We start from the raw sequence: 23,443 nt of genomic DNA, 5'->3' as shown, positions 1-23,443 counted from the left end.
GGATTGTGTTAACTCAAAGTGAATTAAATTTACTTTTAATTGATTGAAAGTTTTATTATGATTATTTTAATGATTAAGTTGTTTTTATCTAAATTAAAATCTATCTTCTCCCATTAGAGTTTATATATTACAATTTAATCTTTCCACAAAGTCATCTTAAGTAGATAAAATGTAAAAAAATAATCGATTAGAAATTATAATATTTTTCGTTTTACTTGATGAGTTACTCGAAATTAGATCCAAATCAATTTAATGAAAATAAAATTTCAATAATGAACAACCAAACATTCATTCTGAAAATATTTAAAGTGCATCGCCATTCATGAGCAAATTATTTAGGCTCCTGATTTTGTTCTCGGTACTAATTCATGTACACGATCTTGAGATGATGTAGATGAGATGCTAACCATGTTCGCATTAATTCGTGGTCTCACCATCAGAATGGTGATCCTGATCCTTCAAAATAAGTAGAGAAACCAAGGATGAATAACAAACATTCCAGAATCCTTCGGCAACAAAAGAAATGAAAATGCGTTCTCGTACTTTCGGAACGAGTTTTACCGATTAACCGAAGCTGGCAAAGGGAAGTTCCTGCTGAAAGTTGTGAAGCAGAAGAGTTGCCCAGAGATCAGGCTTCCCATTGCCGAGGACGAGAAAACAAATATTGGTCAATATGGTGAGACTTGAAAGTATTCACATGTATCTGCCAAGAATGAACGAACCAGTAGTACCCATCGTTAGGAATGCTTGATTCCAAACAAATTTGCAAACTACATACACTGAAAGCAAATATAAATGCATATTTTTCATGTAGATGGAGCATAATAAATCATAAATTAATTGTAATGACCAAGGAAAACAAAACCTTGAAAACCGAGGTACTGGAATATGATAACTTGGCTATTTCAAGGCACCAAATGATCCTAACTTCGATAGGTCGGGAATCCAGAAAGATAGCTCAGATGACGCTGTCGTGAACATTAGCATTCCTGGTGCCCATTTTATCAGTGGTGGTTCTGAATCAGTGCTAGCCCAACAAGCAACCTGGACATAAAAAAATGTTTCCATCAAGAAAGAGCATACAGACAACAATTGAATTATCAATAAAGTCATATTTTCTATACTTTGCCACTTCTGATGTTCCAAGCAAAAACACTGCCATCGCCAGAACCTGCTAACGAAAATCATTTATTATATTAGATGCGATAATAATCAACAGCAAACATCTTTTAACCAATTGATATTACCTGATATAACATACATTCCATCAGGACTGAAAGAAGCCTCCAATGTTCCATTACTTACAACTGGCTTTACATTATAAGTAGAAATCTAGGAAACAACACAAAACTCCATGAAACTGACTGGTTTGACATCATGACTAACAATTATAACCCCCACCAATAAATAGCAATGAAAAATCCTAAATCTAATAGAGATCAGATTCCAAACTAAACGTCATGGATAAAAACTAACCACAGTTCCACGGAAGGAATCCAACACATGAACATGACCATCCTTAGAAGTCAATAGCATTAGCCTTCCATCATTGCTGAATTTCACAACATGAGCATCAGACTCAAAGGCGCCAACAGGAAATATATCAAATGGGCCCTAATGAAAAAGAACAAATTCAGTGAAACTGCCTATTTCAGTAATAGATATTATGTAACCTAGTTAACAACCTTTTCATATTTCCGAGCATCAAACATTCTAATAAAACCACCAAAAGCAATAGCAAAAACCATCCCTTGGTCATCATAAGAAACTGCTGGCCTGCCTTGAACACGTAAAAGGCCCTGCAACAACCAACAGAACAGCTAATTCATCGAAGCCAAAAAAGGGTCACCTTTCCTATAGTGTATCATAATCCAACTTACGTACCTGTGCTTTCTCAGCCCTTTGATCCCATAGCAAACAAGTCCAATCAAGAGATCCAGAGATGAAACATTCCTTACGGGGGCACAATGACAAAGATACAACCCTGACAAAAGTTGCAGAAACATGAGAGGATAAGGCAAACAGGTAAATGTTTGCAGTTATTCCCAAATTTAACTGATATGCTCGGTCAAAAGAAATGCATACCGGTCATGGTGACCTTTGAAATATCTCAAATATTTATTGTCATTCAAGGAGAGAAGCCTCAAAGATTCTGTAAAATCAATTAGAACGTACATAAGTATCACATATAGAAACCTAAATGATGCACCAGATTAAACTCACCATCCCAACCATTTTTTGATGAGTATATAACTGTTGATGGATGATCAGTGAAGTAAACTAGATCGACACCATATTTTTTGCTGTTGATAGTCTTCAAGCATCTAAAAAAGCAAGTTAACAAAGAAAAAAACAAAATGCCATGACGAAAAAATTCTGCTGTGTTAATATTCTACAGAGAAAACTTAGCAACAATAATAGACATTGATAGTCAGATATAAAAGAAGGTTAGTGGAAATAAAAAGGCATTATTTTTTAAAAACAAAAGAAAATGAAAGAGAGGAGTTGATTAATGAATTTCACTAAATATTTAAAACAAAACTGCAGAATAATGTGAAAATCATAATAAAGTAGTGATATCCTAAAGGAGTTGATTAATGAATTTCACTTGAATGAGTAAAGTGAAAATCTAATACAAAATGTGATATCCTAACCATCCTCCTTGGCTATCTCAAAGAATTGCCAGTATCTCACCTAGGAAAACAAAGCTTGAAGAATAATGCAAAAGTTCTAATAGTGGTGTAGTCAGTAGTCACCATCAGGGGTTGCAAGGTGGAAGAATTTTCAATCAGCAGTGAGGAGCAAGAAGATCCAATAGTAATTAGTAGGTTACTATTCACCACCTAGGTTTTCAAACACCTAAATTTACAGGCCGGAAGAATTGCCAATAACTCACCTAGGCCTGGAGTTGGGAGTAAGACCTGACCAAAGTTTTTAACTCCTTCTCTGATGTGAATGAGCTAACCTGGTATTATTTCAGAGCTGCATGTTCTAATTCTTTGGTTATGCATTTTGACAACAAAGAAGTCTTATCCTTGGTAGTAAGCATATCTGTCATGCACATACCAAGCACATATAGGTGAATTATCATTTTATTCATGATGCAGCTCCTTTTAAGAAGATTCTGACTCCATATGTCTACCGAAGAACAACTTATATATTTCAATAACACTGCGGAAGTCTCTTGTTTAAAGTTATAAACAGCTACATGATTGAGATACTTTGTGCCCCAACCTGATGGGGAATGCTAAAAGAAGATTGGTAGAATAGTTTTATGCTATTAATGTCCTTGCAACATATTGTATTATCTTACCTCTTTATATACAATATTTTATGCTATAATGTTCTCGCAACACATTGTATTATCATACCTCTATATATACAGTAGTTTTATGTACATAGGGACTACATAATGAATAAGGCCATTCAAGTGTTTTCTATATCATTCAACTTTTAGCTTGCTTTTGAAATTTTAGTGAGGTAATGGAATCCTTGTGATTCAAAGGACTTCAAGAGAGATGAGGAATCTGAAAAGTGAATGTCACACCTGGGCGAGAAGTGGTAAGGAACATCAACTCAGGTGACCTTGAGAAAATATCAAATGGAGAATCACTCAGGAAACTCCATTGGTTGAATAGCTAGTGTGAACCTATCAAATGGAGATAGGTCTATTGTATGCAGTTTTACCATGCAATGCAAAAGGTTGTTTCCCCAACTTGAATCCATGACCACAAGGTCACACGGTAGCAATTTTACCATTGCGCCAAAGCTCCCCTACACCTAAAAAACTACATTAATAAAATTTATTTATTTAACAGAATTCATTTATGTTGTGCTCTTTAATTGTTACCACAGTAAAGGACGAATTTAACATTGCCTATTTTGTTTCACATGGATCCTAGTTAAAAATACAAATACATTGATGATTTTCTAGCAACTTAAGCTTTGGAGACGTATAGTTAGCTAGCTAAATTTAAGATGGTATACAAGAAGGAAATCTTGTGTTTGAAGCTTTGTGATTAAATATTGGCACTGCTTGTTCCAAAAACATACAAATAGTGTGTTGCAAATGGGCCATCAAATTTACAGTTTGCTTATGGATTTAGGCTATTGAATCCAGTCAAGTACAATTTGCACAATCACATGTGAAAGGAGATTGTTAAGAACATAAAATAGATTAATCTTTTTAAAGAACTCTTGCTTCCAGTATAGCCAATCAAAATTTAAGAATGCATACGCTAGCACTCCAAGTAACTAAAACAAAAATATTATATATCCTAACAGATGTAAGTAAATTCAGCCAAAGATGAAAATTGTAATGATCAAAATGATCGTTAACTAGCCAAACAAATTGGTTATATCACAGATGGATATGCAGAACAAATGTGTTGATTGATTGCATCAAAATTTGCAATTTAAACACCACTTACAAAGCATTTTGTACATCATAAAGGCGAATGGATTCATCATCACTTGCAGTTACTAGATAACTTGCACTCCTATGAAAATCCATCGAGCTGATTCTGCCATTCTAATACCGAAACAGTGGACTCAGTTCTTGTTTCATAGCAACAAATGAATGGCAATCTAAAGTAAACTCTTGGTATTAAAAAAAAAACACATTCAAAAGCTGAACAGACGACAAGTGCATTGATGTCGCACTGCCTAATATTCTAAATATTTCAGGATAACTTTTGAAAATCTTCCAAGTCCAACTAAATAATAAGCTAAGCTGTTACATATGTCAATATGTTTACTATGTTATTAACCATAAAACACCTACAAATCAATTCACTTGACAACAATTTAAAAAGCAAACAGTAGAGTGAACAAAGCAAGGTGTGAACACCGATGAAAGTACCTAAATGCAATAAAATCTCTTAGAATTCTTAAATCCATCATATAGAGAAATAGAGATAAGTCAACCTAGCTTTGGCTATCTGAACTTGCTTGAAAAGATAGTAACACAACAATGGGCATGGAAATAAGAAGCCAATTGCATAATGACTGTTCCTTCCTGTTTTTCTACTTGAACCTTTATTAATCCACATGTTCTGATTGTCACACTGCCTTTCCCTTTATCAACAGTCCCATTGAATCCTCAATTTCTTTTGATGTCCAATCTTCTTCCTGAATTTCTTTGTTATAACTCTCTTCTTCCTTTGTAATTATGTTTATGCTGTTGATCAATTTTGTAATGTTCAAGTTTCAAGAATTGCCCAAATTTAAAATTAGAATGCATATGAAATACTATCATGCTTGTGCCAGTAGATGTAAGGGGCTTATAAGCAAACCAATCTAGAAGATTTTGCTCTAGTACCTCCAATTAAATTAAAAATCCAAATATGCTAGTTGGGCTTCCTATGACAAGGTTATTATTACATTTTATCCATAGCCATGAACCCCAAGAATACTGTCTCACTTCTCTTTCAGATTGACCATATGGGAGTTTCATACTAGAATATTAAATGTAAAAAACGAAGCAAACTTCTCTTCCTCGCCCTTCCCAACCCTTCATTATTAATTTGTCATCGTCAACAAGCAATGCAATTTTCCTTCCCCCTACCGTCACTCCAAACCGGAGGCACTAACCAATTATCAGACGAATTTTGCAGTTCGCTTCCAAACCGCAATAAAGAAACAAGTTTTATCGTCAAAAATCACTCCACAGGCACAATGAAAAATTGCAACAGATAAAGAGAATGAAAAAGAAGAAGTACTCAATGAGTTTGATGGAAGATTACATAATCTCGAAAGGCCATGCCGACTTCCATGCTCTTGAATATCTCATCTGTCAACTCCATGGATGCCCTCTCCTCCCTCTCCATCAGCATCAACCACCACCTTCAGGCTAAATCCTAGTAGAACTATGTGAGGGAGTGGCGCCGGGAAGCGCAATCTGATGGGTTCCTTTCGTCGGTACCGGTGGTATTCTCTGCCGATGATGCAGATTGAAGAACCTGGCTGGATCTGAGTTGCTACGAGATCGGTATGCAAATCCGGCGACTCGCCTGCGGGTGGCCTGCTGTAGAGAAGAAGAAGCAGCAGGAGAGCCCACGAGCCACCGGGACCGCGGCTGGACCCGAACACAGCTCGATTGAGCCTGCGGTTCGGAGGAATATCGCGGCCTCTCGTCGTGGCTAGGTCGGCGGGGGAAACGACGAGAGAGAAGGGAGGGGGTGAGAGAGATTCATACTGTTTACTAGGACGAAAATAACGCTCCTTCTTGTTTAGTAGGAAGGAATCAGACCGCACGAGAAAGAAAATATTTTCTTGTTTAGTGGGCCGTCATATGGGCCGAAGCCTCTTTAGTCATGCAGGCCGTATAATTTTAAATTTTAAATAAGAAAATAATTTTTTTTCAATTTGCGAATCAATCCAAGTCTGTTACGGACCGATCCATACGGGTCCTGAGCCTAAACGGATCAGATCACATGAATCCATTTTAAAATGGATTGATAAAATTTTAATTTAAATCGTTTAAATTGTTTGACGCTTACTAATCTCTCCATTGTCCCCCGTCCCGGGGCTACTACTGGCCTTAGCCTATCACTATCAGGGTGTGTTTGGTTGGGGGTAATCGGTGATTACCCCGGTTATCCCTCCAATGTAATCTGTAAAAACTATGTTTGGTTGAGGTAATTGATAATTCCCAGGTAATATTGGATTGCTGAAACGTCAGCATACATCAGCAAATCAGGCATCTAACCCGGAATTGCAAAACCTCTCAAAATCTAGGTTTTGTTGGATTCCGGGGTTATCATAATTTGCTTTACCCGATTGCCCCGCGATCCCTCCGCGAGCGAAGCCCTCTGCAACCCTCCGCGAGCGAAACCCGACTCCCGTCCCTGCGCGAGCGAAACCTTGGCTGCGGCGATTCCAACCCTAGCGAACCTCCTCTCCGCTTTCCAAGCTTCGAAGCCTTCCCCTTCCCCTTCCGCTCCTCCTCTAACCCGACTCCCGTCCCTACGCGAGCGAATCCCAAGCGGCTGCGGCGATTCCAACCCTAGCGAACCTCCTCTCCGTCCCCGATCTTCTCCTGTCGCGAGCCTCTCCCGTCGCGAGCCTCCTCTCCCGCGAGCGAGTCTCCTCTCCCGCGAGCGAAAGCCCTAACTCGAGTCTCCTTTCCCGCGAGCGAAAGCCCTCTCCAGCGATCCTCCTCTCCAGCGATCCTCCTCTCCAGCGAGCTCATTGTATGCTCAGTAAATGGGGAAGTTCTGTAATCAGTAAATGGGCTTTCTCTTGTATGCTCATTGTATGATGGCATGTTTTGAAGTAAAAGTTTCAGTAGGAAGAATAGACAAGCTGCAAACTTCATCAGATAACTACTCTGAGTTAGATAACATATGTTGTTAATGATAATCATTGTCCAGGAGGTCAACAATTATTTTTCAGAAAGTCTTGAAGGGGTAAGATCGAAATAGGAGGATTATATAAAGATAGAAAACAGGATTTTGTAAGCTAGTGGTGAAATTTGTTGAGGTAATTATAGTGTAATCATGGAATAAGTGTTGCTAGCGACCAAAATCTTTTGTGATTGTTGGATTGTCATCTTTTGTGGTTGTGGTTTTCTCAAAGGGCATGCTTGCTTTCTTGTGGGTAATGAATGTGCTAATTAAGCTTTTGTTAATACTTTTTCCCTTCGTATGATGTTCTTGGTAAATTGTAAAAATATAGTAAATTAATTGAATTGTAAAAATATATAATTAAGCTTTTGTTAATGCTTTTTCCCTTCGTATGCTTTTTCCCTTCGTATGCTTTTGTTAATTAAATATCAAATTAATTGAATTGTAAAAATGATTATAATTGAATTAAACCAAACAAGTAAATAAGGGTAATATAGTAAATGTAAAAGTAAGTAATGTATTAAAACCTTCAACCAAACAAGGTTTTGTCTCATTACCTAGCATTAAACTAAACAGCATTCAACCAAACAAGGTTATGTTTTATTCCCTATAACCTTGGTTATGTGATTACTTGGTAATCACATAACCAAGGTAATCACGGACGACCCCCAACCAAACGCACCCTCAGGGTTAGGTATCGTTGCCTGTTATCTTATCGTGTCATACGATAGCGTTTCTCCACCCGTCGGTTCAACTGCGCGTTGTCGTTTTCCCTCCCCTTCCTCGTTCATTCCTTCCGTTTCAATAATTAATGATAATTCTCTTATTTGCCATTGTTCACGCCCTTCTCTCCATTGTTCCTTCCAAACTCTCTTTTATGTTCTATTGATTTCTTGTTAAAACGATGCAGTTTAATTTTTCACAAAGATTACAGTAAAAATATAAATAAACAAAATTAATGTTTAAAAATAAAGAAAATCAGTAAGGGCACTATTTCTTTTCCTCCTCCACTTGGATCGTAGTCGCCGACTCAAGTCAACCTTTCCATTTTTTTAATTTATCTTTCGGTTGATGAGTCCTATTTGTCTCCGATACCTTATAATATTTATTGAATTACAGATCCACGTGGAAGTATAAGAGCATTAAAGGTTATCGATCGTCAAAGTTTGGAAATCGATACTCGTCAATTTGGACGAAGCTTCATGCTCAATTCAACACGGACTAGTGTTCTTTTCTTATCTTTGGGTGTTGTCATGCCCCTCTAGGCCGATGTTCCTTCTTACAATTTTGCGAGTGGTAGTGCGGTCGGCGATAAACTAGAAAGTGCGAGGCATTGATCTCGCGACAAGTTAAGTGAAAGCGAGAGCAAGGAGAAGAAATCAAAACCTTTTGAACGATATCAAATGTGACACGATAACGATAGGTAAGATTTTGTGTGAATGGAGACTAAAAGAGTCGTAACAAAACCTTTCGCGTTAAGAAATTTCCGGATGGGAACGACTCGAACAATGTGGTTGGTACATGTTTCACCAGACTCTTTGAGAAGGTTGATTGGCAGCATTGCACCGCCCTTGGGCTCCCATTGGACACACACTTTTAGAGTATTGTAGAAATTTTCCTTCACGTACACTGATAGAAATCGAATCCTAAAAACATATAAAAGGCTTGTCATTCCTAAAAACACACTGACATATTGAGTGTAGCTGAGCCACGTCGAGATTGAAAACTTTATTTTCATGATTAATTAAGACTCATAATTTTCGATTCATATTCGATTTAAGTTCATATATATCATAATAAATATCCTCAACTTTCCATTCATGTTTGATTTGAAGAATGCACACAACTAGAGCTGTCAATTTAGATTAGAACCGTCAAAGAGTGATCCGTCCCGTTGAATAATTTGAATAAATTAGATTGAAATTTTATCAATTTATTTTAAGGTGGATTCAAATCGACCCATTGAACAATTTAAATAAATTAGATTGAAATTTTATCACATGGATTGATCTGAGTCCCACGTGGGTCGGCTTGCATCTCACGTGAGTTGGTCTAGAGTGGAAATTTTTTATTTTTTTAAAAATTTAAAATTAAAAAAGAAAATTAAATAAATTAATGAACTTGACTCATCTAAATCTATAATCCAAAATTAAAAATTTTAATTTGATTTATTTAAATTATAATTTAAATTTAAAAATTTTAATATTTTTTATATATTTTTTATTTTTTGATAGGTCCGTGAATTAACTTGTTTAATCGATAATTCATCCTAGTTGTTGAATTGAAAATTGTTAATCTATTAAATTGATAAATCGGTCTATTCCATTTTATTAAATAATAAATTTTTAACAAATTGATCCATCCATTATAAATTAGTCCCTTTGATAATTCTAATATATTGAAGCATGTTTTTATCTTGGTCAAAAAAGGAAAGTTTCGCGATGACACCAAGCGACAAGGATAAGTCATGCCATTCTCTTCTCTGCCTAACCAAAAGATATGTGTCGACGTGTGATGCTAATCCTAATGCGCATGAAAGACCCGGGCAGTCTCGGCGTGGAACTCGATCCAAAATTGACTTTGACTTTCAGTTGTTGCTATCTGTCCACTGAAACGCTGACCAAATCTATGTTCTTGCCTGGTTTAGTGATGAACCTTGTGTTTGAAAATTTGAAGGGAAATAGAAGACATGTATATATATATCAATATTCAGATAGTATGAATTCAAATTGACTCATATGCAAGTATGATTTATATGTATTGAATATCAGATCGATTGTGATAAAATTTACTTACATGAATAAATCAATATTGATGTTAATAGCGTATCCGTAGTTTCTCACATGAAATAGTTTATATTTTGATCTGAATGAGTAAAGATAATTAATGATCATTATTAACTTAGATTGGAGCTCATGATCTTGAGTAAGTGTATGTAAGTAAATAATATTCATCCGCTTCGTTCTCCCAAATCTTTCCCCTTTGTTGTGTTTTTTTTGTTGGACAGAACCTGTGATAGCATTCAAATACAATTTTAGTTTGTTATGATCAACTTATGTTTGGTGGTAATCATGGTCCGCCGTTATATTCTGGAAACAGACCCTTTATATCACATAGACCTCGATAACTCTTTCAACCGATTGATCAGTTAACTCTCAACAACTTGGCAACTCAGCCTCGATGATTTAGCGTTGTCACTCGACCTCGCAACTCAGCTTTCAATCATCCTCAATTTCGCCTCAACACTCGACAGTTCGATCAAGTCAAATCGGCCATATAAGATACTCATCCCAAATAATTTATCCTTTTTGACAATTTGAGATTATTCACTCAAATCTGTCTCAACATAAATCTGAATTTGATTTATTTTATAAATTCAGATATTTTCATCTCCGACAAAATACCTTAATTTGAGAAGGCATATCATGTGGGACACATAGTTGAGTTGGTGATGATAAAACAGACTTATAAAAATAAGACAAAAGTTTAAATCTTATCATAGACGAAACTTGAGTAATCCGTTAAAATCATCCATCATCTTCTTCTTCTTTTCCCCTGTGTCAGAATCATCTTCGCGTGCCATCTGTTAGAAGATGGTAAATTGCCACGAGAAAATTGGAAAAAAGAGGAGTTACCTTGCGTTCAAACCATTTGAAACATCTCCCATCAGGTGGCTATCAGAAGCCGTCCCTTTTCCTCTGGTTAGAAGATACTCTGTTTTTTGTGGTGCACAGAATTCTGTGATTGCTGATGCACTTTTTGTCGGAGATATCTTGCACTTTTTGTCGGCCCACCCCCATGTGTTTATCTCGTGCCGTGCCCTTCGAATCTGCGCTATAAATTGCCAGCCAATCTCCATATTTTGTTCTAACCCTTTCTTTAATAGATATAGATCTGTTCCTCTCTGCTTTGTTGAGAATCTGTAGGTGTTCTAGTTAATTAGTTAGTTCATGGCTTTGACTCTACGTTCGTCGACCTCGTTCATGAGCCCTCTCGACGCGGGCAGCATGGGTCACCGGTCGGCGGAGGAGGGCCCGGTCGTCATGTCGGTCGCACCCACCAGCAAGGCCGCTTGTGGCCGGCTGAGAGCGGTAGTGGTGGCGAAAGCGGCGGCGTGGACGGCAAAGCCGCAGCTGCGGCGCGAGGATGAGGAGGTCGCGGTGGCGCTGCACGGCGCGGCGGCGCACCGGAGAGACGGGGGAGGAGGAGCAGGAGTGGCGGTGTACGTGATGCTGGGGCTGGACACGGTGAGCGGAGAGGGGCGGCTGCAGCGGCCGCGGGCGCTGAACGCGAGCCTGATGGCGCTGCGGAGCGCCGGGGTGGAGGGGGTGATGGTGGACGTGTGGTGGGGGCTGGTGGAGAAGGAGGGGCCCCGGCGGTACGACTGGGAAGCCTACGCCGAGCTGGTGCAGATGGTGCAGCGCCACGGCCTGAAGCTTCAGATGGTCATGTCCTTCCACCAGTGCGGTGGCAACGTCGGCGACTCTTGCAGGTGAATATCCATATTCTCTCTCTCTCTCTCTCTCTCTCTCTTTAAATCTCTGCATTTTTAGCTTGTTCTCTTCCATTCCAGAGAATGACTCAGATCTCTGAAGTCTGATCTGCGTAGCTTAAAACTAGTCAATTCTGACTAACGGAAACACTTGGCAGCATTCCGTTGCCTCCATGGGTGCTTCAGGAAGTGGACGAGAACCCGGACATCGTCTACACTGACAGATCAGGAAGAAGGAACCCGGAGTACATCTCGTTAGGCTGCGACATGATGCCGGTCCTCAGAGGAAGAACTCCAATCCAAGTCTACTCTGATTTCATGAGGAGCTTCAAGGAAAGATTCAATGACTACCTCGGCGAAGTCATCGTTGTAAGCGCCATGACCGTGCAGTCGCTCTTCTTCAACCTCTGCTCTCGACGAAATGTTTTATAGCAAAATCTCTCTCCTCTGTTTCAGGAAATCCAAGTGGGAATGGGGCCTTGCGGGGAGCTCAGGTATCCGTCGTATCCCGAGAGCAATGGAACGTGGAAGTTTCCTGGAATTGGGGAATTCCAATGCTACGACAAGGTTGATTCGTTGAAGTTTCGAGAGTTTGCTCTGTTTCCTTGGAGAATCGAGCGTTAATTAATCCGAGACTTGGGTTTGATTCGATTTGCAGTACATGAAGGCTTCTCTACGAGCTGCGGCGATTGCAGCAGGGCACGAGGAATGGGGCGAGGACGGGCCTCACGACGCCGGTCACTACAAGCAGTTCCCGGAGGAGACCGGCTTCTTCCGGCGAGAAGGGACGTGGAGCACGAGCTACGGCGAGTTCTTCCTCGACTGGTACTCGAAGAAGCTGCTGGAGCACGGCGACCGCGTGCTGGCGGCCGCGGAGGGCGTCTTCCGCGGCACCGGCGCGAAGCTCTCCGGCAAGGTCGCGGGGATCCACTGGCACTACCACACGCGCTCCCACGCGGCAGAGCTCACCGCTGGCTACTACAACACGCGGCGGCGCGACGGCTACGTGCCGATCGCGCGGGCGCTGGCGCGGCGGGGCGCCGTGCTGAACTTCACGTGCATGGAGATGCGCGACGAGCAGCAGCCGTGGCAGGCCGGGTGCTCGCCGGAGATGCTGGTGCGGCAGGTGCGGCAAGCGGCGGCGGCGGCCGGGGTGGAACTAGCGGGGGAGAACGCGCTGGAGAGGTACGACGAGATGGCGTACGCGCAGGTGGTGGCGGCGGCCGCCGGCGCGGCGGAGGACGGCGTCGGGCTCAGCGCGTTCACGTACTTGAGGATGAACAAGAGGCTGTTCGAGGGCGAGAGCTGGCGCCACTTCGTCGCGTTCGTGAAGAAGATGTCGGAAGGCGGGAGGAAGAGTGAGCTTCCGAGGAGCGATCGCAGTCACTCCGATCTTTACGTCGGTTTCATCAAAAACGGCGGTCGCCGGAGCTCGAAGTCGGAAGAAGCTGCTACTGCTGCATGGTAAAGTACGAGGAGACCGATCTACAAATCTACATATACGACAGGAGAAACGTATAATTTAAACAGAAAATAAATTGGCACTACTGACAAAAAAAAATACAGAAATTATAGATCGAATTATATTGTAATTGGATTAAAAGATATTTAAATCATTATATTTATGCGTATGTGTTCTTTGAATTACTTACTTTTATCAGTTAATAATCATTAATTTTTGGCGCTACTGATCAATGAGAAAGAAAAAGTATGTCCTGCCCCTGTTAAAATACATTTATAACCCTACGTATTCCGACGATTGAGAAGGATCACGAACTGCGCCTGGGGGTAATTTAGTCATTCTAGATTCCAACGTATAAGAAAAGGCTTTTGGCTGTGTCAGCCTCCATTCCCGAATCAGTAACTGTCTCCTGTACGGTGGGTGATCCGGTCAACTATTACCTGCAACTCCTTGTGGAAACAACACGTGAACTTGATTTTTTCACCGTTGGATGCGGCAAGATTTAACCCAACCAAATAGCGTTGTGCGGTTAAGATTTATTCTGATCGATCTAACGATCAAGATGCCCCTTTCACGTGATTTGTAGCGTGAAGGGGGCTGCATTTCTTTGTATTGCATCCCGTTGTAGCTTTCTGCTTCCTCTTCGTCTCCACTCGAAGAGTAAAAGTCGCAGCCCGTGCTCCTCCGCCTCGCTCGGCCCCGCCGCCTCCACCGTCTCTGCGGTTTCGTGTGACGCGGCGACCTCCCGTAGTAGCTTCGCCGTCGAGTCGTCCACATCCTTGAAGAGCCTCCTGGCCAAGGGAATCCCTTCGCGATTCCTCGTTTGCGTACTATCTGTTAGCGTAAGATTAGGCTGTCCGCACTCTTGTCTTCTTCGGTTCTACCTCTGCCTTAAGAGGTACGTCAACGCTACTCAATCGCTGGAAACAGAGCATCTTCTTCTTCCTCGAGCTTTCATGGACTATGTTTCTCTCTCATCGCAGATAGTCACAAGTGATGGAACCTTTCTCGAAGCGGAAGCAGATTCGCCAACCCTCGTGGGAGACGGGTTCGATTCCCATAGATCACATAGGAGACACCAGCGGGTCCATCGGCCGCGGCGGAGTTAAGGACCCGGAGGTGTTTGTCATCTTTGATACCGATGAAGAGAAGGAGGTGGAGGATCAAGGAAAAGGACGACAGATATCGGTTCCGCTCGCTTCTTCTGTCTCACAGGTACCCGTTGTTGAAATCAATAGCGATATAAATGACAGTGAGGGAAGTGACAAGGGCAATGTCTCTAATCAGAAAATCTCTGATGGGTATTTGGAAGTTGAAGAGGTTTCAGAACGAGATGCTCAGCCAATGGACGATTCCAGCTTTCAGTTGAATGATACATACACAACAGACATTTCCAGTTCTAGCGTGGAGGTGATGGATGAAACATATTTAGATCTTGAAGTGGAAGGACAAATTGAAGTCATTGACGACATTGATGAAGAAGAAATAGAGGTTGAAGATAACTTTGAGACGATAATCATGACAGATGCTGGAGGAAGATGATGAAGTGGATAAGGAACCTCGAATGAAAAAGTTCTCAGAACCTCAGAAAGACGAACCGTCATCCTCATCAAACAGTGCCAAATCTGCAAAAAGAAAGAGGGATATCCCATCCAAAAAGTGTTCAATTTCAAAGCTCCTTGTTAGTACGATATGCAACAAGACAAAAGATATTCCTTATGACTCTCCCAAAACAGAGCTTTGCAACGAGGATCCAGACTTTTTCTCATGGGATGACGAACCAAAAATAGTCGACAAGTCTGATCACGAGAAATTTATCGATGAGCTCTGGGCTGATTTTGATTTTCTCATGTGTTCAACGAACATTGGCTTCTACAACGCTGATAAGGTATGTTTGGAACATGATATTCATTTAAAGTCAAGCAATTGGTTTGATAATTACAACCATCAAGTTCTTCCCCCATCTTTAGGCATGTTTAGTTTCTGTTTTCTAATTGTATATATAACTCTAGTAAATCAGGTGTATGATTAGGATCTCCCAAGTACCTGGAACTTGTATTTAACTAGATCAATTTTTATGCTATTCAATAGCATTTTAGTCAAGAAGACTATCTATTAAAGTATTGGTTTTGAACAAGCATGCAAACTTCGTTGAAGCTCAGTCTAGTTCACGAATAAGCTAAAACATTGATGAGTTTGGCCAGTTATTGCTCATGAGTAGAGCATTTAACATTTAACACTGCCCATCAACAGATCATAAACATTCTCTGATATCATCATTCTCTTTCACTTGTATATTCATTTAAAGGATATATTTTGCATGGTGTTTATATCTCATGTTTTCCATTCTATGTCAGATCCATTATTCATAATGATAATGTCCTGAATGATCTTGCAGGCACCAGAAAGCCATAGTTGACAAAGTAAAACACATTAGAACGAGAAAGTGGATTTCTCTAGTGTGAATCACAACGAGAAAGTGCTTATTTTCGGTCAGTATATACAGCCATTGGCTATGTTTGAATGATAATCCTTACAACAAAACATTATAAACAATATTTGCATGATACAATCCTCATTATGTGAACAAAACCAATGAGCAATAAATAAACAGTTAAAGTAGGTGAACTATGATGTACTTAAAATTATTGTACTTAAAAATTTTAATTCTTATTTCCAACAAGTACTGAATCAAAGATAAAGATCAAAAAATGTACACAATGAAACATTCTGTCCACCTAACCCTCTTTTACTACACCAAATATTCATGATTTAAATGCTCCAAAAGTCTATCATTGCGTAATCTGAATTGTTCCTGAAAGTAATAGCAGAGCTGAAAAGAACAATTAAGATTGATTTCTTAATCAGGAGAAGTGTAAGTACAAGTTCTCTATTAAAAAAAAAGGGTACATAATCAATTTAGCCCTCAAAGTAAACAATTGGCTCATACATATTTTCTGTAATGTCGCATTCAGTAAATTGTATTAATTATATTAGGGGAAGGATTCTTGTCATCTTTTGGCTACTGAGCTTGGGAGACAGAGATCCAATCTTCAGGAAGATATCTGCATAAACTGGTGAGATCTCTACCAATTCCTCCCCTCTTGTACTCCACGATTAGATTCAAATCCACGTTTTTAATTAAAAATTAAGCCAGTAAACGTTGACAGACTACTTGCCCTGAAAGGATTTGACATTAATGCTACTGTTTTTTAAATAATCCAAGTGGTCATTTTTATAAACTGGTGAGATCCAATCTTCAGGAAGATATCTGCATAAACTGGAGAGATCTCTACCAATTCCTCCCCTCTTGTACTCCACGATTAGATTCACATCCATGTTTTTAATTAAAAATTAAGCCAGTAAACGTTGACAGACTACTTTGCCCTGAAAGGATTTGACATTAATGCTACTGTTTTTTAAATAATCCAAGTGGTCATTTTTATAAAGCAAAATGATGGCTTGGTAAGAAGCTGAAGCTCTTCAGGTTGATCAGCATGCCTCTCATTTCTGCTGCCTCTGTTTGCACATATTTGGAGCATGAGCGCTCGCCGCAGTCGTCGCAGTCTTGTAGTTGTAGCCTTTCTTCTGGTTTCAGTTCTGGTTTATGACTGCTTATGGCTTCGCCACATACCTTCGATATCCTCCGTGTTTCGTCTGCAGGTACTCTCTGCTCCAATTAATTTCCCCCTGCTGCTTAATATTTGTGCTCTTCAAATAGTTGCAGTGTTTTTATTGTTCTTTAAAATCTTTTCTGTGAATCGGTTTTCATGAATCTTTTCTTTAAAATCTCATCATTTTTGCCAGGGGAAAGGGACTCAATACCGTATCCTACTAGCACCTGAACTAGATCTTGTGTATCTCATAATGCATGCTTACTAAACCAAACACTCAAGCTTAATGGCCCTTGAACAATTATAGTTTATTGTAATATTGGAAGTTCCACTGTATTTGGCGCAGAAGTGTTCTCATGAACGGAGATCATATCAGCAAAGCTATTGTTCGGTGGTTCAATTAGTTGAACCGGTCAACCTAGTTGACTTTAAAGATATATCATAAATGTGTTTGTATTAGATTGTATTGATATACTGTTGGCTATCTGATTTTCTGTTTATGTCCACAGACGGTTCCCAAAGATGAGCTTCAGCTACAGCTGGAAGGAGCTTCCATGGCGGATAAGACTTTGATGATAGCAATGATCAACAAAGCCTCCGTAGAAGACAGCACGCTGCAGCTCTTCCTTCAGTCCATGCGCCAAGGGGAGGACACCTTGTTACTGATCAACCACCTTCTCCTCGTTGCAACTGACGATGCGTCTTACACACACTGCAAGATTCTTCAGCTTCACTGCTTCCTGCTTTCCTCCGAGAATGCTCTGATTTTTTCTGGCACAACCCTCCATCGTTTATTCTTAGGAGAAGTGCTCAAGCGTGGCTACAGCTTCATCTTCACGGTCAGTTGGATGATTTTTAGCAGTGACTGGTTTAAATTTTTGTGTGAAGTCTTTTCCATTGTTAGGATGTCGATGTAATGTGGCTAAGAAATCCACTACCGAGATTGAAGCAGAGTGCAGATGACTTGCAAATAAGTCGCAATCTTGAAAATGGAGGTCCTTCTGTCGATGATTCCACATTCATCTACAATGGCTTTTGTTTTGTTTCCTCAAATGAGAAAACTATCACCTGGTTCACAAGACAAAAAGGAAAGGAGGAGGAAGACAATGTGCTTTATCTTGTGAAGTCTGGAGTCCTCCGGCAGCAATTCGGCCTGACGGTCAGATACTTGGACACAACATACTTCAGCAGCCTTTGCCAGGATGAACTCGATGCTGCAAAGCTCATCACGCTGCATGCAAATTGTTGCCCTGATGTCAAAGCTAAGCTTGAAGGTCTCAGAGCCATACTTGATGTTTGGAAGACATACAAAAATGGGAATTCTAGTGTGTCATTTCCCGCTCACACTTCTTGTACTCAATCATGGAAGGTGAGATCAAGAATGCAGCATATTGAAATTTATTGCTATATATATTTCTTACTTTGTTTTTCTTTTCATGTTTTACTGGCTATGGCAGAATCTTCAGCTAAAGAGAGCTTTGCAAGGTGCTTCCATTAAAAACAAGACAGTGATCATCAGTTACCTGAACAAGGCATATGTGGAAGAGAATGGCATGCTTGATCTCTTCCTTCAAAGCTTGAAGGAAGGGGAAGACACAGCGTTCTTGAGAAATCACCTCCTCCTCATTACAGTTGATGAAGTCTCGTATCGACGCTGTAAAGTATTGAAACTTCATTGTCATGATCTTAAAGTTGGGGATCTCAGTTTCTCCAAAGAGCAAGTCTACATGTCAGAAGGCTACGTCAACTTAGTGTGGCAGAAGATTGCAGTTCTCAGAGAAGTTCTCAAGCATGGATACAACTTCATCTTCACAGTAAGTCTAAATTCCATCTCATAGAAATAGCCAATTCAACAGAACTTTAGAATACACAGTTTGAAGTTTTCCCCATTTCTGTAACTAGGACATGGACATAATCTGGCTTCGCAATCCATTTCCCAAATTGAGTCCTTATGGGCAAGACATGATGATAAGTTGTGACGACTTCAATGGCAGGCCGTTCGACGAAGCCAACAACATCAACACAGGCTTCTTCTATGCTGCCTCAAATCACAAAACCAAGAAGTTGTTTGACATATGGTTCAGTGCGAGGAAAAATCTTCCGAAAATGAATGATCAAGAAGTTTTAGTAGCCTTGAAATCTCAGGGCATCTTTAATCTGTTGGGCATGAGAATTCAATTCTTGGACACTCTTCACTTCACTGGATTCTGTCAGTTAAGCAACAACTTGAAAGAAATGACCACGATGCACGCAAATTGCTGTCGAACTTTGAGAGCCAAGGTAGGTTATCTGCGTGCGAGCCTCGCAACATGGAAGAAACTTAATGGCACAGGTATTGTAACTATTTGGCCACCAAGCAAAGTCTGTGTCCAGTCATGGGGAGCATAGCTTGTTGCGTTTCTATTGTAGCATACTTTGTTAGCATATATAGTTATTCAAATGAAGAAATGACTATATGAATCCGAATTTGATTTTTTATTATATCTTTATCTATATTTTATTTTATATTTTTATTCATTACCAACCAAGTTTTTTTTTAAATTTGTTTGTTCCTTGATTAATTAATGTACATATTTGCCTAACTTTCATAATGGTATGTTAATGCTCTTTTTTCTTAATGTAGCTTTTAAAGTCTTTGAATTTAAATAATTTTAATTATTAATTAGTGAATGTTTATAATTAATTGCCTTTAAATTTATTTAATCTAATGTTGTAATAAAGATTTTCATACTATTTTGCGTGAAGCTCTTTTACATTAATTTTCCGTCCGCCCATTCCTATTTCTTCTTCCTCCTTCAACAAGCACGACAATGGCGCCGCCTTTCCCTCCCTCCCACGCCCCTTCTCCAACACCCAAACACCTGCTCGCCAACCCTGATACCGGCTTTCTTTCCTCGTCTCCTTCCGCCATCCATCCCCTACCGCCGTCCGACGATAAAGATCGGATTTTTTTTTCTCCAGATGCTTGAAAAAGATCGGATTTTTGACTTCTGAGCGAATCCAATGAGGTCGGAGCCGTCGGGTCTCAGCCTCCTCCGCCGCCTCGGAGGAGGCAAGGAGTGGAGCCGCAATGCCCACCGCGGCCTCGTCCTCGCCCTCACCTTCGTCGCGTACGCCTGCTACCACGCCTCCCGCAAGCCGCCCAGTATCGTCAAGAGCGTGCTCGACCCCAAGGCCCACCCTTCAGCTGACCCTCGCCTCTGGCCGATGGGCCCCATCTTCATCGAGGCCGGCCGGGTCGCCCACCGCGGCCAGGGGTGGCCGCCATTCAACGGCACGGACGGCACGGCCAGGCTCGGCGAGATCGACGTCGCCTTCCTCGCTTGTTATTCCATCGGCATGTACGCCGCCGGCCATCTCGGCGACCGCCTCGACCTCCGCCTCTTCCTCGCCGTCGGAATGATCGGGAGCGGCGCCTTCGTCGCCCTGTTCGGGATGGGGTACTTCTGGAACATCCACGCCTTCGAATTCTACCTCGCCGTGCCAATGCTCGCCGGATTGTTCCAGTCGACCGGGTGGCCGTCGGTGGTGGCGGTGGTGGGGAACTGGTTCGGGGAACGGAAGAGGGGTCTCATCATGGGGATATGGAACGCCCACACCTCCGTCGGCAACATCAGCGGGTCGTTGCTCGCTGCCAGCGTTCTGCAGTACGGGTGGGGGTGGTCGTTCATCCTTCCAGGGGCCCTGATCGCCGTCGGCGGCGTTCTGGTCTTCTTCTTCTTGGCTGCCTACCCGGAAGACGTCGTCTTCAGAAGCGACCAGTCCCGCGAGGCGACCGATGTTCCTGATGATGAGGAAGCTGCGCGGCGGCAGGAGACAGAATCAGAGGACAGAGGAAGCGCAGTGGGAATTCTCAAGGCATCCTCGATTCCCGGCGTTATACCTTTTGCACTCTGCCTCTTCTTCTCCAAGCTCGTGGCTTACACATTCTTATACTGGTTGCCATTTTACCTCAGCCAGACAGGTAATTCTTCGATTCCAAATGAATCTTAATTAGCTTTTGGTTAATTATTTCCAGTCCTCGATTGGAATTGTTTCTAATGGTGAAGCTATTGGAGGAGAATACCTGTCTGTCAAATCTGCTGGAAACCTTTCGACTCTCTTTGATGTTGGAGGAATCATTGGTGGAATCCTCGCCGGTTGCATATCTGACCAACTCAATGCGAGGGCCACTACGGCGGCGACGTTCATGTATCTAGCGATTCCTTCCCTTTACATCTACCGCAAGTACGGAGGCATATCGAAGACAATTAACATTGTGCTGATGATGATCACTGGCCTGTTCGTGAACGGGCCTTACGCTCTCATAACTACTGCTGTTTCAGCCGACCTCGGCACTCACAGGTCCCTCCGAGGCGATTCACGGGCACTGGCGACTGTGACCGCGCTGATCGATGGCACAGGCTCGGTCGGTGCAGCGATCGGGCCTCTCGTCACAGGATTTCTATCGACGAAGGGGTGGAGTTCAGTGTTCATGATGCTGATGCTCGGAGCATTCGTAGCGGGCACCCTCTTGTTGGTTCTTGTTCGACAAGAGATATCGCAAATGATCCATCGCCACAGGAATCCCTTGATTGGTGAGCACCATTTCCTTTTTCTTCTCCTTCTCCAGTCATGTTTGTTTGATGGCGGCTGTATAATCTTCGTTTCTTTCTCTGTGTAGGAGGCTCTGCTTCCACGCCACTTCTGAGGGAGGATAGTTGAAGGCGATCGTCTGCGCTTGTGCTTGCCAATTAGTTAGAAAATATGGAAATCTTCTATCATTTTACTTTGCCATGAATGCTTAGATTGTGAATCCTTCAAAGACAGTGGATCTTGTTATGTTTATTCTTTTGTGAGAAACAAGATTATATATACTAGTCACATCTTTGAAACAGGATATATGATGAACTAAAGAATGGATCAAAAGCATGGAATTGTTAGGTACTAAAGAGATGAAGAAATTATTTGTCGATCTTCAAAAACAAATACAGCGTTTTCAGAAGTCAAATTCAAACACAGTACGATTGACAAGCGATCACTGCAGCTTCATTCAATCCCCTTCTATTTGCTCCGAGACTTTCGTAGTCTACAAATTGAGAAGCCTCGCCTTGTTTTCTTCCCACCACACTCTGGCTTTCACCTCGCCGAACCTCTTCCGACTGCATTGTTAATAGTTCGATTCCACAAGTTAAATTTCCAGATACTGAGTTCGATCGATCAGTTTCGCGAAATTTATCGTACCTGAGTTCGACTCGTAGAATCTCCCGAGAGCCATCAGGCATCGATCGCACAGTGACAAAGACACCAGGCTCATCTTCCACGATCCACTCGAGAACCTTGCTCCCGACCTCCATTGTCATCTCACTGTAAGCTTGCGGCTCTGGGGACGCCTTGGAGGAACCACTGGTGCTCTTGGAGGAGCGTGATGCTGCTTCATTCCGTTCTTCTTCTTGTTCTTCTTCTTCGTCTTCTTCTTTATGAACTAATTTACTCTGCATTGCATTACAGACACACGATCATTGTGCTTACACTTGTGTTAATACTTAAAAACTATGATTGTAATAAACCTCACGCACTTCATCGTCGGATGGAGCGAGCGTCGGAGAAGATTGCGGGGAGGCGATGCAGTAGAGCTCCATAACTTTATCGTAGTTTTCGCTCCACCATTTCTGCGCTCCCCAATCATCAAACCGTTCCTTGCTAAATTTCAATGAGTTATAAACACCAAACTTTGATCCGAAGTCTAGTGTCTTAGTGATAGAAATCGCACCTGAAACGTATCTTCTTCACGCGATTGCCTACCTCGGGCAGTGGCACCAGAGTTATGAACACTCCAGGCTCAGGCTCTGCGACCCACTCGCTCTCCTCTTCGTCTCCGACTTCTCCTTCTTCTAGTCTTTCGCCGGACTTTGCTGCAGCTTCTTCAGCCTCACGTTGCAGCTTTTTCCGGCGCCGGCCGGGGCGCAAAGCCATACCTTTGATCTGCAGATGCATGTCGCAACGAATTCGAGAGATATATAAGGATCGAAATGAATGCTCTTCTAATGCATGAGTGAGGAATTACGTACTTGATGGGTGATCACTCCGATGAGGCCTTTGGTGCTCCTCGGACAAACGATGCATGTGTGCATTTCTTCTTTCTTGGGATGGAGAAGAAAACTCGAACTGGAAGGGTGCAATTTGTGCTATTGAAGTGATTTGATTTTGAGGGAGGGAGGGATTGAGCTGTTCCTGGTTAGGAATGGAAAGAATCGTTTTTGTGCTATTCAAATTGAGTGAATTGAAGGCAACATGAAAATTTTCCGGAAGGATTTATTTGTTGCCAAAAGATGCTGAGTGGTCGCTAGCTCAATCGCGGCCGGTAATTGAGTTGATTGGAAATTGGTTTCCTATTTTATTCTTTTGTTGGAGTTTAGAAAATTCAAAACAAAACAAAATAAAAACTTGTAATATCTCAAAATTTCAGTGAGATAATACCTTCTTCCGTTGTAGTCAATTACAGCTTCTAAATTTCACTGAGACAATATCTTCCTCCGTTGTGGTCAAC

General features: G+C 41.4%; 6 protein-coding genes across 10 annotated transcripts; 4 read left to right on the top strand and 2 right to left on the bottom strand.

The window, feature by feature from the left end:
* Positions 1-287: 287 nt before the first annotated feature.
* On the bottom strand, positions 288-6,173 carry LOC141839534 (protein ANTHESIS POMOTING FACTOR 1). Of its 5 annotated transcripts, none has more exons than XM_074727297.1 (12): positions 5,745-6,173; positions 4,431-4,531; positions 2,224-2,324; positions 2,086-2,152; positions 1,885-1,984; positions 1,686-1,799; positions 1,477-1,614; positions 1,248-1,332; positions 1,125-1,171; positions 866-1,044; positions 562-779; positions 288-456 (listed from the first exon to the last, which is right to left on the bottom strand). In XM_074727297.1, the coding sequence occupies exons 1-10, from the start codon at positions 5,832-5,834 to the stop codon at positions 901-903; spliced, it is 987 nt and encodes a 328-aa protein (XP_074583398.1). In that variant the 5' UTR covers positions 5,835-6,173; the 3' UTR covers positions 288-456; positions 562-779; positions 866-900. The 5 variants fall into 5 exon arrangements, with proteins under 5 accessions (XP_074583398.1, XP_074583399.1, XP_074583401.1 ...); XM_074727298.1 differs by having other exon boundaries at positions 544-703; XM_074727300.1 differs by having other exon boundaries at positions 288-450; positions 544-703.
* A 5,056-nt stretch (positions 6,174-11,229) lies between these two features.
* On the top strand, positions 11,230-13,463 carry LOC141840241 (beta-amylase 3, chloroplastic-like). Its single transcript, XM_074728171.1, has 4 exons — positions 11,230-11,838; positions 11,997-12,207; positions 12,295-12,405; positions 12,497-13,463. Exons 1-4 carry the CDS (start codon positions 11,297-11,299, stop codon positions 13,304-13,306), a joined length of 1,674 nt encoding a protein of 557 aa, XP_074584272.1. The 5' UTR covers positions 11,230-11,296; the 3' UTR covers positions 13,307-13,463.
* Positions 13,464-14,261: 798 nt separating this feature from the next.
* On the top strand, positions 14,262-15,719 carry LOC141837298 (uncharacterized). Its single transcript, XM_074724725.1, has 3 exons — positions 14,262-14,758; positions 14,826-15,188; positions 15,699-15,719. Exons 1-3 carry the CDS (start codon positions 14,297-14,299, stop codon positions 15,717-15,719), a joined length of 846 nt encoding a protein of 281 aa, XP_074580826.1. The 5' UTR covers positions 14,262-14,296.
* Positions 15,720-16,840: 1,121 nt separating this feature from the next.
* Positions 16,841-19,302, top strand: LOC141842340 (uncharacterized). Its single transcript, XM_074730549.1, has 5 exons — positions 16,841-16,963; positions 17,424-17,753; positions 17,819-18,283; positions 18,372-18,728; positions 18,817-19,302. The coding sequence occupies exons 1-5, from the start codon at positions 16,841-16,843 to the stop codon at positions 19,300-19,302; spliced, it is 1,761 nt and encodes a 586-aa protein (XP_074586650.1).
* Positions 19,303-19,917: 615 nt separating this feature from the next.
* On the top strand, positions 19,918-21,618 carry LOC141841325 (putative glycerol-3-phosphate transporter 4). The gene is made up of 3 exons (XM_074729471.1): positions 19,918-20,878; positions 20,964-21,491; positions 21,578-21,618. The coding sequence occupies exons 1-3, from the start codon at positions 19,918-19,920 to the stop codon at positions 21,616-21,618; spliced, it is 1,530 nt and encodes a 509-aa protein (XP_074585572.1).
* A 364-nt stretch (positions 21,619-21,982) lies between these two features.
* Positions 21,983-22,890, bottom strand: LOC141837297 (protein Brevis radix-like 1). Its single transcript, XM_074724724.1, has 4 exons — positions 22,667-22,890; positions 22,473-22,596; positions 22,138-22,388; positions 21,983-22,055 (listed from the first exon to the last, which is right to left on the bottom strand). The coding sequence occupies exons 1-4, from the start codon at positions 22,888-22,890 to the stop codon at positions 21,983-21,985; spliced, it is 672 nt and encodes a 223-aa protein (XP_074580825.1).
* Positions 22,891-23,443: the final 553 nt, after the last annotated feature.

This window comes from Curcuma longa, chromosome 11 (genome assembly GCF_044706935.1).
Source record: "Curcuma longa cultivar G26 ecotype Majalengka, Jawa Barat chromosome 11, ITB_CL_G26_1.1, whole genome shotgun sequence".
Lineage (NCBI taxonomy): Eukaryota > Viridiplantae > Streptophyta > Magnoliopsida > Zingiberales > Zingiberaceae > Curcuma > Curcuma longa.
Note: the sequence above shows the minus strand (reverse complement) of the source record. Positions and strands in the feature narration are given on the sequence as shown.

Coding starts and splice junctions, on each gene's coding strand:
- LOC141839534 (XM_074727297.1), bottom strand. CDS start 5,834: ATGCTGATGGAGAGGGAGGAGAGGGCATCCATGGAGTTGACAGATGAG. Junction 1,985..2,085: donor TTCAAAGGTCACCATGACCG/GTATGCATTTCT, acceptor AACTTTTGTCAG/GGTTGTATCTTTGTCATTGT. Junction 1,800..1,884: donor AAAGGGCTGAGAAAGCACAG/GTACGTAAGTTG, acceptor TGGTTGTTGCAG/GGCCTTTTACGTGTTCAAGG.
- LOC141840241 (XM_074728171.1), top strand. CDS start 11,297: ATGGCTTTGACTCTACGTTCGTCGACCTCGTTCATGAGCCCTCTCGAC. Junction 11,839..11,996: donor AACGTCGGCGACTCTTGCAG/GTGAATATCCAT, acceptor AACACTTGGCAG/CATTCCGTTGCCTCCATGGG. Junction 12,208..12,294: donor ACCTCGGCGAAGTCATCGTT/GTAAGCGCCATG, acceptor CCTCTGTTTCAG/GAAATCCAAGTGGGAATGGG.
- LOC141837298 (XM_074724725.1), top strand. CDS start 14,297: ATGGAACCTTTCTCGAAGCGGAAGCAGATTCGCCAACCCTCGTGGGAG. Junction 14,759..14,825: donor AAGTGGAAGGACAAATTGAA/GTCATTGACGAC, acceptor TAATCATGACAG/ATGCTGGAGGAAGATGATGA. Junction 15,189..15,698: donor GCTTCTACAACGCTGATAAG/GTATGTTTGGAA, acceptor ATGATCTTGCAG/GCACCAGAAAGCCATAGTTG.
- LOC141842340 (XM_074730549.1), top strand. CDS start 16,841: ATGAGCGCTCGCCGCAGTCGTCGCAGTCTTGTAGTTGTAGCCTTTCTT. Junction 16,964..17,423: donor CCTCCGTGTTTCGTCTGCAG/GTACTCTCTGCT, acceptor TTATGTCCACAG/ACGGTTCCCAAAGATGAGCT. Junction 17,754..17,818: donor GCTACAGCTTCATCTTCACG/GTCAGTTGGATG, acceptor TTCCATTGTTAG/GATGTCGATGTAATGTGGCT.
- LOC141841325 (XM_074729471.1), top strand. CDS start 19,918: ATGAGGTCGGAGCCGTCGGGTCTCAGCCTCCTCCGCCGCCTCGGAGGA. Junction 20,879..20,963: donor ATTTTACCTCAGCCAGACAG/GTAATTCTTCGA, acceptor CTAATGGTGAAG/CTATTGGAGGAGAATACCTG. Junction 21,492..21,577: donor CCACAGGAATCCCTTGATTG/GTGAGCACCATT, acceptor TTCTCTGTGTAG/GAGGCTCTGCTTCCACGCCA.
- LOC141837297 (XM_074724724.1), bottom strand. CDS start 22,890: ATGCATCTGCAGATCAAAGGTATGGCTTTGCGCCCCGGCCGGCGCCGG. Junction 22,389..22,472: donor TCGCTCCATCCGACGATGAA/GTGCGTGAGGTT, acceptor AATGCAATGCAG/AGTAAATTAGTTCATAAAGA. Junction 22,056..22,137: donor ATTCTACGAGTCGAACTCAG/GTACGATAAATT, acceptor TTAACAATGCAG/TCGGAAGAGGTTCGGCGAGG.